The sequence below is a fragment of the Ovis aries genome, chromosome 9 (genome assembly GCF_016772045.2).
Source record: "Ovis aries strain OAR_USU_Benz2616 breed Rambouillet chromosome 9, ARS-UI_Ramb_v3.0, whole genome shotgun sequence".
Classification (NCBI taxonomy): domain Eukaryota; kingdom Metazoa; phylum Chordata; class Mammalia; order Artiodactyla; family Bovidae; genus Ovis; species Ovis aries.
Genome location: NC_056062.1, coordinates 33,553,707 through 33,565,761, shown reverse-complemented (window position 1 = coordinate 33,565,761; position 12,055 = coordinate 33,553,707). Strand labels below are relative to the sequence as shown.

At 42.0% G+C, this 12,055-nt stretch overlaps 1 protein-coding gene across 2 annotated transcripts in view; it reads right to left on the bottom strand.

The window, feature by feature from the left end:
• The window catches only part of SNTG1 (syntrophin gamma 1), a 408,779-nt gene that overhangs the window by 139,048 nt on the left and 257,676 nt on the right, over positions 1 to 12,055 (bottom strand). For both annotated transcript variants that reach the window (XM_060393389.1, XM_027973279.3), the window contains exon 3: positions 6,413 to 6,465. In XM_060393389.1, the coding sequence (XP_060249372.1) occupies positions 6,413 to 6,439 (27 nt within the window). In that variant the 5' untranslated portion in view covers positions 6,440 to 6,465. The remainder of the gene's footprint in view (positions 1 to 6,412; positions 6,466 to 12,055) is intronic.

Here is a 12,055-nt window from a genome sequence, read left to right as displayed (position 1 = left end):
GAGGTTTCTCTCATCACATTTCTGATGTGGTCACACCTCCATCCACTCAAGCATGTCCCCTAATTACTGGAGAGTTGTCTGGAAAACAGAATGTGGACCTACAGCAGTGCCGGGCCCCTCAGAGGACAAGAGTGATGGGAGATAAAAAATGAGGCAGCTTCTATTAGAATGTAATATATGTACCATAAATATATATGCCAATAAATTTCTATTTGGAGAAAATGACAAACTGAGAGATAATGAAGCTAACAATAAATTAACATTAAAATATATATTTCCATATAAATGCTATATATATTCTATTATGAAATACAGCTCATGGACATGAAATTACATTAAAAATTCCACAGATGCATTTGTTTTTCAAATACAATGTAACTAACAGAGAGTCAGACTTGAATTAGATGATAATCTCTGGTCTCAGAATATTCCTACTCATCCAAATATACAAATAAGGTGCAATATGATGTTTCAGCACTTGATACAGGAGAATTAGCTATTCATGAGTGAAGGCATGTGACAGAAGGCTTTGTGGACAGAAAGAGGTGGCTTGTCTTGAAAAAAATAAATTGAGACAATAAGTAGAGAAGGCAAAAGTTATTTTATCCAAAAGGGGGAAATTTGAGTAAAAATATAGAAGCATGAGAATGCAGAGTCCATGTGATGGAGAACACAGCTCTGATGTGGAGCCCATGGAGTTTGACAGGAGCTGAACCAGAAGTTTCAGGAGGTGGGGGTGGGGGTAGGGGTGGGAGGCAAAGGTCCCTGTACCCTGTGTCGGCAGGTAGGCACTGCACAGTGAAATGGTACGCTTAGAGTAAGGTCTTATAAGCCTATTTCTTAGACCAGAGGAGAAGGCAGATGGGGACTGGGAAAGTGAGAACACAGTTACTCTTGGCAGAAACATAAGACCTCGGGCAGGAGATGCTGGGGACTGAATGGATGGGTCAGGCCCAGAGCTGCTTCAGTAGCTGCGAGAAGATGGGTACTATCCATTTCGGACACTCTCCTGGCTCAGAGCAGCCTGCTGGATTGGCATCATCACTGTAGGAGGCAGGCACACAGTTCATTCACTATATAGAGCTGACTGTGTGCCCAGATGTATTTGTTTATTCACTTGACTTTGGTCCCCCAGCGCAGTGGTTCTGGCAGATGGGACAAAAGCAGAGGCGTGGAGACAGGCAGGAGGTGGGGTTTGAACCTGGGCCTCCGACTCCCTGCCTGGTGTCGTCCGGCAGAGATCTCTGTAAGGATACCTCCCCATCCTTCTGTACACAATAGCTGGGCTATCAGTGTTTTTCACCAAAGCTCTGGAAATAATTCAGTCTTGAATAGTGATGCTTCCTGGATCAGAGTGATGGCAAGTGGCGGCATCCCCACCCCCACTCGACCTGAGGGATGCCCTTCCTGCCACAGCCGGGCTACGGAGGGAGCAAAGGACACCAGCTGACATGGGATGGGAGGGCTGGATCCACACGCCCTCGTCCCCGATGCAGTCTTGGGGGCTGAGAATGGGAACCAGCACCTGAGAGTGCTGCCTGCGCAGCATGAACTAAAACAACCCTGGCTGCAAAGTCTTTATAGATTTGCAGACCCAGGTTGTTCAAGAATAAAAACCCACCCAGATAATGACCAGTCCCACATTTTAGCATAAACTTAGGACCTGCACCCATCTTCTTTTTCTTTATTAACATAAGAGTTGCTTGTCTTCTACCTTTTTAAGCTGTGGTTGCGTCACGTGTGCATGAGGACATGCACGTGCTGCATATAACCTACAAGCACAGTATGTGATCATAAAATCTGAAAAATGACGTCTTCAAAGGCTGTTTTCTTATCCCTGATGGACGATCCTACCTTGCACTGGATTTTGCAAACCCCACACTGAAGTCTGTTTCCTTAGAGGAATACTAAAGAGCAATGCCTCTTCATTGCTCAAAAGGCAATGCTTTTAAGCATCTAGTCATTGATTTCTTATCTGTGAATCAATGAAGTGTGTTCATGAATTTACATTGATTTACTCTTTGTTCTAAAAACATACCTCACATGTAAACTTATTAAGAATGTGCCCTTAGCATAAATCAAGTACTTTTGGAAATTCAAAAAGTAGACTGTCACTGACTTCCTATATGAAAGAGAAAACCTGTTTAGTTTAGGTTCTAGGCCCTGAAAGAACACAAATTGTGTTTTCACTGAACTTTAATATCTATGTTCTTTTCACCCTGAAAGGTAGTATTTGCAAGATGGCAGAAGAAACTGCACAAAGCCAGGTGAAGACCAAGACCACCACATGCGTGGCCAGTAGTCTTTCAGGAGTCCTCCTATTTCTCTCTGTTGGTTGATAAGTGAAAGTTACCTGTTCCTTAAGCCTGCAGTTGTGAGTGATACATGACCCCTTGTGTGGCTCCGTCTGTGGTAGCAGAACTGATGGTACTAAGCATCATCCACACAAGACGCTTCTAGCCTCATTTCATGCCCTCCCTTCCCTGCTGCAGTGTGTCTGACCAGCCTCCTCCTCTGCTAACTTCCAGCTACTTTTCAAGCTCTTATAGAAGAAGTGCAGCTCCTTGAAGCCTTCAGAGGCCCTTCCATCCAAAGGCCTTTGTTGACTATGAGGACTACTCCATTTCTTCTAAGGGATTCTTGCCCACAGTAGGAGATATAATGGTCATCTCAGTTAAATTCACCCATTTTGGTCCATTGTAGTTCACTGATTCCTAAAATATCGATGTGCACTCTTGCCATCTCCTGTTTGACCACTTCCAATTTACTTTGACTCATGGACCTAACATTCCAGGTTCCTATGCAATATTGTTCTTTACAGCATTGGACTTTACTTCCATGACCAGTCACATCCACAACTGGGTATTGTTTTCACTTTGGCTCCATCTCTTCATTCTTTTTGGAGTTATTTCTCCACTGATCTCTAGTAGCATATTTGGCACCTACCAAGCAGGTGAGTTCATCTTTCAATGTCATATCTTTTTGCTTTTTCATACCGTTCATGGAGTTCTCAAGGCAAAAATATTGAGGTTGTTTGCCATTCCCTTCTCCAGTGGACCACATTTTGTCAGAAATCTGCACTATGACCCCTGCATCTTGGGTGGCCCTACACGGCATGGCTCATAGTTTCATTGAGATAGACAAGGCTGTGATCCAATCCAAAGGCAAGTCCTTACTTCTTGGAACTCAGGGCCTCCATCAGGTAAGAACATTCACCTAAGAGTCAGTCAGTATTTAGGCGTCACATGCCTAAATGATATCATAACATTTAGCTCCATCACATCATTTGACTTCACTATGTATACTATTATCTCTAGAAAATCTTAGCAAGTTAGTACTCTTTTCATTTTTAAGGATTATTAATCTATAAGACCTAGTACAATCTTCTACTCATAGTAGAGTTTCTTTCAATATTTATTGATTGAATCAGTCACAGATTATATTTTATTATATGAGAGACTAATCAAATTATAAGTGGTCAGGAATTATTAAATTAGTAAGTGTATGTTATAAAGGAGCATGTCTTTTCACATCAACACCTATGGTATCTTAAGGAGGACGGATGTGAAAGTGAACTGTGAGGAGAGCTTGGACTGGAAGTGGAATGCGGACCTCCTGCTGCACATTTTGATGACACTTTTAAGGCAAAGAAGCAGTAATCATGCCTGGCTGTACATACACTGCTTCTTCTGCATTGTGGGTTTTGCATTTGTCCTCATTGTATTCTCTTTTTTTTTGCTTCTTTGCAGATTATTGAATGCCAATTCCTTAAAAATAATTCCAACATTTTCTTCTTAAGACAAGAATTTTTCAAACAGTAAATAACCCTCCTTTTCAAAAACATTCTGTATTAGATGTCTACGTGAAACGTATCTAGCCATATTTCTATTACTTCACAAAGAAGAGATAGCATGGCATTTGTAGGGTAATATTCTAAGTAGATCTCTCTGTGGACATGAATATCAAAATTTCATTGTTAGTAGTTTATTCACAGTCAAGAGAAAATAAGTTTAGTTTAATATATCTTTGATATAATTTTCAGCGATGTAGGACTTTATAAAGAGGCCGAAACTTATACTTCCCAAGTGGCACATTATGGTTTCGCTTTTGCCAAATTCCTTAAATGGAACTCAGGGCTTCATGTTGCTGTTCAGTCACTCAGTCATGTCTGACTCTTTGCGACCCTATGAACAGCAGCATGCCAGGCTTCCTGTTCTTCACTATGACCCGGAGTTTGCTCAAGTTCATGTCCATTGAGTCAGTGATGCTATCTAACAATCTCATTCTCTGCTGCCCTCTTCTCTTTTTGCCTTCAATCTTTCCCAGCATCAGGGTCTTTAGCTGCATTTTTCAGCATTTCATAAAATCTCTCAATCTGCTTCTCTGCAAAGTGAGAGATAGGCTAGAGTGTCTTTACATGCCAGTCCATGGAAATGTTCTAAGACCGAATTTCTGGCAAGCTCTAATTTTGGCCCATCTTCGAGGTAACTTGCTCATCCTCAGAGCATCATGTCGTCCTGTCCAGTCCAGCCAGCAGGTGGGAGACACATGGGAACTGCTTTGACAGCTCTAAGAAGCTGCTCCACTCTGGGGGCGTCGGAATGGCAGCACCCTCAAGGGATCAGTGCCAAAGGGCAAGAATGTCGACTATAGAAGCAAGGGTGAGAGAAACCTCAAAGGTATCACTGGTGTAACATACAGCCAAAACCTAAGGGAATTTGATATCTGCTTCATATCAGTGAATCAAAACCTTTTGTGTAAGAAACCATCTAGGAATCAATATTCTGTCATCTCAAGTCCAGGTGAACTGTGCGCTGGAAACACTGCCCACTGCCCAGTCTCTACCTCGGAGTCTCCGAGGTGTTTCGTGGCTGTCTCATTCATGCAACACATGTTCAGACTGCTGAGGGCTTCACTGCCCAGAACTAAAATAACACTTCATTGGAAATGGCAGGTTTACTACACTCATTCAAAATTAAGAATACCTTGTTGTTCAGTTAGTTGCTAAGTCAGATCCTACTCTTTGTGACTCCATAGCCTATAGTCTGCCAGGCTCCTCTGTCCATGGGCATTCTCCAGGCAAGAATACTGGAGTGGGTTGCCATGCCCTCCTCTAGGGGATCTTCCCAACTCAGAGATCGAACCTGAGTCTCCTGTGTGGCAGGTGGATTTTTTTTTTTTTTTACCACTGAGCCACCTGGATAACCCATGGTATATGATACCATGTACTATATTTACAACTGGAAATGACACAGGATTAAAATTTATGCATCTAACTTTAAGCTTCTAGAACAATAATTTGCCTGTTTTTTAATGTATGAAAAAAAGCACAGGAAAAAAAAAAGCATGGGACACATGCATCATGTTGATGTATGGCAAAAAAATACCACAATATTGTAAAATAATTATCTTCCAATTAAAATAAATAATTAATTTAAAAATAAAAAATAATTTACCTTTTTAAAAAAGTATGAACTGAAAGGTGTTCTCTTTGCTTATTTATACCTAAGCAAATATGACATATTTTAACACATGAATATTTGCCTTTTGCCCGAAGAGTGCAAAGACAATGCCTTGCATGCCACATGAAAAGATAATCTTTCTTCCTAAAATAGAGTCATTGCCTTCTCTGAGGGCCCAAGTTCACGCACTGTTGACTGCACACTTGAGTGGCCTTTAACACCCTTGACAGAGCAATGCATCACTTTAGCTCATACAGAACATAATGGCAGCTCCACAGAGTCAGAATCACCAATATTAATAGTTAAACAACACTGAAACAGTGAAAAAATAGTGGAATCATAAAATCGGAGGATTTTAGTGCTAAAAGGGACCTTGCTGCTGCTACTGCGGCTAAGTCGTTTCAGTCATGTCCGACTCGGTGTGATTCCATAGACGGCAGCCCACCAGGCTCCCCCGTCCTTGGGATTCTCCAGGCAAGAACACTGGAGTGGGTTGTCATTTCCTTCTCCAATGCATGAAAGTGAAAAGTGAAAGTGAAGTCGCTCAGTCATGTCCGACTCTTAGCGACCCCATAGATGGCAGCCTACCAGTGGAATTTTCCAGGCAATAGTACTGGATTGGGGTGCCAAAAAGGGACCTTAGACATCTAATTTATAACCATTTATGTGAAAAGAATTAGTTTCAAGGCTTCCACTACCTGAAGCCGTCAGCGCACAGTTTAGGGAGGAGGACAACTCGACCCAAGGAAACATGCTTCCTTCTTGCAGGAAGAAGCCCAAGGCTTCACAGACCCTCTGTGCCTTCGAGTCTCACTGAGACAGGTTGTGCTCTGGACCCGATGAGGGCCCTCACCCACCCTTCTGCTGCATGCCAGGCTCCACGGACATGAACGAGGGCCAGTGCCCACCCCCAGCCCTCTAATCAAAAAGCAGAAAGGTGTGGGACCTACCTCCTCACAGGCGGTCCGGAAATCCATGTGCTACGGCACCCACAGGATGTCGTCTGAAAAGACAGAGAGAGGCCGTCAAGCACAGCACCGAGTGTCAGAGGAGACTGCAAACCAGTACGAGAGAGGAGGCATTGGGTCCTGTGGGGAACCTGTGTCCACAGCCCCTGTGAGGACGGAAGGATGAGACAGGAGGAGGTGATGGACCGTCTCCCTTGGCTCCTGTGAAGTGTGAACCCCTCGCCACGGTGGGGCGAGGATGTACACTACCAGGTCCCTCTCCCTCCGCTCAGCACCCGATGGGATCCAGGGCAGCTTGAGCCCCTCTCTCTAGGGGGCTCATCCCCACCATCCACTCTGAACCATACTTTGCAACTGGGGAAGTGAAGTGAAGTGAAAGTCTCTTAGTCATGTCTGACTCTTTGTGACTCCATAGACTATACAGGCCATGGAATTCTCCAGGCCAGAATACTAGAGTGGGTAGCCTTTCTCTTCTCCAGGGGATCTTCCCAACCCAGGAATAGAACCCAGGTCTCCCACACTGCAGGCAGATTCTTTACCAGCTGAGCCACAGGGAAGTCCAAAACTACTGGAATGGGTAGCCTATCCATTCTCCAGTGGATCTTCCTGACCTAGGAATTTAACCAGGGTCTTCTGGGGAGGAAACTTCAACAGGAATAAATACAAGTTGTCTATCATGTGGTTATCTCTTGATTAAGAAGGTTGACAAGTCTTTCTCTTTTCAATTAAAAAGCTACATGCATGAATAATTGTCTCTGGAACTTAACATTTGCTTCACAAACAGTGTGAAGTAAGAAAGCAAGCTATTTATCAGAGAAATAACAAGATAAATTGATGTATGAAATATCCAATACAAATTTCTCTAGTGACTGTAATATCTAAATGATAGGCATAGACTTAAATGCTCAGAAATCCTGTCTTGTTTCATTTTAAATACTTTAGAGAGTTTTCCTTTAAGTATATGATAAACTTTAAGAGTCATCATAGAAAATTGACACCCTGTCACTATAAAAAATGTGGAGTTAAAATATAATCTTTTAGGTAAATGAGACTTCACAGGAAAATGCATGGTGCGTTCCAAAACAGAAGACTTGATACAATTCAAAGTACTGTTCCTCTCCACCTTTGGAACAATAAATTCTCTAGTCCTCTTTGTCATTTTCTGTTGTATGAGGTTGATGAGCGCTTCATAAGTCTGTGTGAGTGGAATAGAGTACATTGCCACTGGATTATCACTGCTGCCTTTGAAAGAAAAGAGATGGAGCATTTTCAGTAGAATTGAACATGCCGCATAATATATTATTTTCATAAATATAAGTCTTATGGACTGTGAGCCTAGTTTGGTTTGACTGGAAAGCATAAAGAGGTTGATATTAGTAAAGACAGGTAAGAATAAATTGTTAGCAAATACAAGGGCAATTTGATGAAATTATAAATGATGACATGAATTACGTATTTTGTCCATGAAAATTTTGTCATTAATTTAATTATTTTTCAAAATTGCTCTAGAAGATTGCATTTGAAAGAGCTGCAAGTATTTACTTATTGCCATTTCTTATCTTTAAAAGTAGGAACATTTTAGTATTTATTGATTACATAAAAACACAGTGTCTCCAGAATCAATTTCCTGCTTCTAAATGCAGCCAGAGAAATAGGCATAAGGGCATTTAACCACTATCTAAACTTAAACTCATAGTTCAGCAGGGAGTATATCTGTGCCTTCTTAACACTTTCTCAACCATTTTCCCCTTAATTTTCCATTAGCCCTAATGAAAATATTTGGTAATAATATTTGGTAATAATAAGTATTTATTAAAAAAAGAATTTATTCAAAACAATTTATACTAGTTAACATAAATCTCATATTGTTGTTTTTTGGTTACTAAGTTGTGTCCAATTCTATGTGACCCCACGGACTACAGCACATCTGTCCTTCATCATTTCCCAGAGTTTGCTCAAATTCATGTTCATTGGGTCAGTGATGCCATCCAACCATCTCATCCTCTGTTGCCCCCTTCTCCTGCCTTCAATCTTTCCCAGCATCAGGGTTTTTTGCAATGAGTTGGCTCTTTGCATCAGGTGGCCAAAGTATTGGAGCTTCAGCTTCAGCATCAGTGGCATAAATTCCATAGCTATCATAAAACCATTTTCAGTGATTATAAACGTAAAAACCGGAGTAAAAATCATACTAATTTATGTGTTTAAAAATTTCTGAGAACTTTTTCTGTACAAACTGCTATGTTAGAATGGTTTTAGTTTTACAGAGATATTGTAGAAATAGCTCAGAGGCTTCCTGAACACCCTTGTGTCAGCACGTTTATGGACGCCTGCATTAGTATGGCACATGGCACGTAACTGTTACGAGTAATGAACCAATGCTGTGCATTATTGTTAATCAGCCCCTACTTCTTTCAGATGTTCTTGGTTTCCCCCTCGTCCTCTACAGTTTCCAGTATTCCATCCCAGATCACACACGAGGTTTAATCACCCTGTCTCCTTATACTCCCCCTGCCTGTGACCATTTCTCAGACTTTCCTTTCTTTAATGACTTGGGCAGTCTTGAGGATTACTGATCATTTGTAGAATGTTATTGCATTGGGATTACTCTGACGTTTGTCTCATGATGGTGGTGGGGTCGTGGGTTTTGGAGAGGATGCCCGGAGATAAATGCCACTTGACCACCTCGCATCAGCGAATCACTCCATCCACACGTCCACATGCTGCTGAGGCTGACTGTGGGTCTGGATGACAGATGTTGGTCAGATCTCCCTGTTGTCAGTTCCTCTTTTTTTTTTTTTTTCCTTTCACAATGTATTTATTTCTGAATACATCAGATCATCACAGTGTACATTTTAAGTATCTTATATTTTTATTTGTTAACTGTACCTCAAGAAAGTCAGACAAAGGTAAATATTACTGGCTTATCTTTTTTTTTTGTCCTGTATTCCACACTGCACTCTGGAGCCCAGTCACTCTCAACAGCACAGGTTGTCCTGAGAGCAGAGAACCCACATGAATCACTCGGAATTGCTCTGCACAGCGGGTGTATCTATTCTCCCCATCTATTCATTTATCATTTACTCAGGCCCTCTAAGCTGACAGAGCAGGGAACACGTGTGTATACGATAACCCAGGTTAGAGCACAGGTGTTTATAAAGGTTCCCATGTGCAACCATCTGTATCTTTGTTGAATCACATATGAGCTCTCAATGATGTTCCTGCCTCTAAGGCATGAACACAGGAACCATCCTAATCTCTTCCCTTGTTTTCCTGTAGATCCCCACTCGCCAGGGACCCACCATTCACCTGCCTGGTTATACAGGAACAGTCACACAGGAGCTGTTAACACATATCTCTGTGGGGACCAACTTCATCACCTAGAGTACAGTTTATTTTGCCTTTAATATTACAAGCTATGCCTATTTTCAAAATGACTAGTGTCAACGCCTTTTCCTCTCCCCTATTTCAATGAGCTTTTTTCAGACATTGCATTATTAGTATGTCTTATAAGGAAAAAAATAAAGCCTTTGTTTAATTTCTTAAAATATGATTCTTAAAAAACCTCATCATTTAAACTATGGATGAGAAAAGCAAAACATAAGAAGCCTGGGTGGATAACAATAAAATTAACTTTGATGTTTATAAAATCACAGTGTGTAAATGTGACCGCCCCCTCTCCCCCCCCAATTCTTGATTGACTTGGAATCCCGTAACCAGTTCAGAGATAAGCTACACAACATGGGAAAGTCCTGGCCTCAGAAAACCTGTTTTTACCATTATTACAGGTATGACCCAAGGAACAGTGCCAGACTGTCATCCCAGGCCATGAGTAGTGGGAGAGGAGTGAACATTCCCAAGTGCCCCCAGAGTGCCGCCTATATGCCCCAGGTCTCAGACCTGGCCTCTGCTCGAAGGGCTGGCCTTCTGCAATTAAATCTAACACTCCAGGGTTAGCTGAAATGACTCTTGTTAATTATGCTGACAACAGCACCACTTCCTGTTGATTAAACCTCATCTTTATAACCAAACCAGGGGGGCAGATGCTTGCTGCTGCCTATGGAAATACTACTTCTCTCAGAATGATTCATTTGTCACGAGGTTGACAAGATGAAGACAAGGCCCTTCCCCACTTGCATACACATGGGGACATGCTCAGGTGGAGACCTGAACAGGTGGTTATATAAGACTGAACGGAAAGCATCGGTGCAAACACATTTGGATTTAAATTATTTAAATAATTTCCAGAATGTTTCAGTCAGTGCATATAAAAAAAGTCTCTGTAACAGTCTGCTTACCCTGACAGTTCAGTTTACTGAATGGAAAAATGTTACTATTTATAGAACTTGCCCAAGGCTAAATAATAAAATATGCAAAATTTATTTGCCATCTTTCTGTGTACCCCAAACTCAAGCCCGGCACACGCTCTCTGTACACACTTTCATATCTTCTTCACACGGTGATGCTTTGATCAATTGGAAATTAACTCCCTCTCCTCCTGGTTAAAACAATAAGAGTAAAAATGACACTTGCATTCACTTAGGTTTGATTTTTAGAGAACCTTTAGATCATTCAGGGGTGGGCATCTTTGGGGCAACTCTGTATATGCATTACTCTCCTTTCTATATTGATTAGGAGTGTGCATGGTTATTTAAAAATGCCACAAACCAGTGTCTTGACCAGGAGGGCAGATGGTTTCTTCTCCTGTGAGGACTGAGCCGAGTAGCTGAGAGGTGGCCTCACAATGTCTGGAGCCCACACTGCCACCCACAGCAACTCACGGCCAGAGGTTTAGATATAGAGCAGAGAATATTTGATCACCATCTGGAGAAGGACATGGCAACCCACTCCCATATTCTCACCTGGAGAAGCCCATGGGCAGAGGAGATTTGGGAGCTGCAGTCCATGGGGTCACAAAGTCAGATACAACGGAGAGACTGAACAACAACAACAGCTATTATTAACCCAGGTGAGTTCTTTCTCCTTCCTTGGCTTAAACTTTTACTGAAGCAAAGTGTTAACTTTCCATGAAATAGAAGACATATGTCACATTCATAGCTGGAAAGACAAAGTATAAACATAGTATTTGACAGGAAATATTTACTTTGTAGTAAAGATCTAGGTTTGAATTCAAGCCACTCACTTGCTGTCTATGAGTGAGTAACCCTCTGATTGTTCAAGTTCTCTAAGCTTCATTCAGTTCAGTTCAGTTCAGTTGCTCAGTCGTGTCCGACTCTTTGCCACTGCATGAACTGCAGCACTCCAAGCCTCCCTGTCCACCACCAACTCCCAGAGTTCACTCAGACTCACATCCATCGAGTCAGTGATGCCATCCAGCTATCTCATCCTCTGTCGTCCCCTTCTCCTAGCTAGCATCAGAGTCTTTTCCAATGAGTCAACTTTTCGCATGAGGTGGCCAAAGTTCTGGAGTTTCAGCTTCAGCATCATTCCCTCCAAAGAAATCCCAGGGCTGATCTCAGAATGGACTGGTTGGATCTCCTTGCAGTCCAAGAGACTCTCAAGAGTCTTCTCCAACACCATAGTTCAAAAGCATCAATTCTTCAGTGCTCAGCTTTCTTCACAGTCCAACTCTCACATCCATACATGACCACTGGAAAAACCATAGCC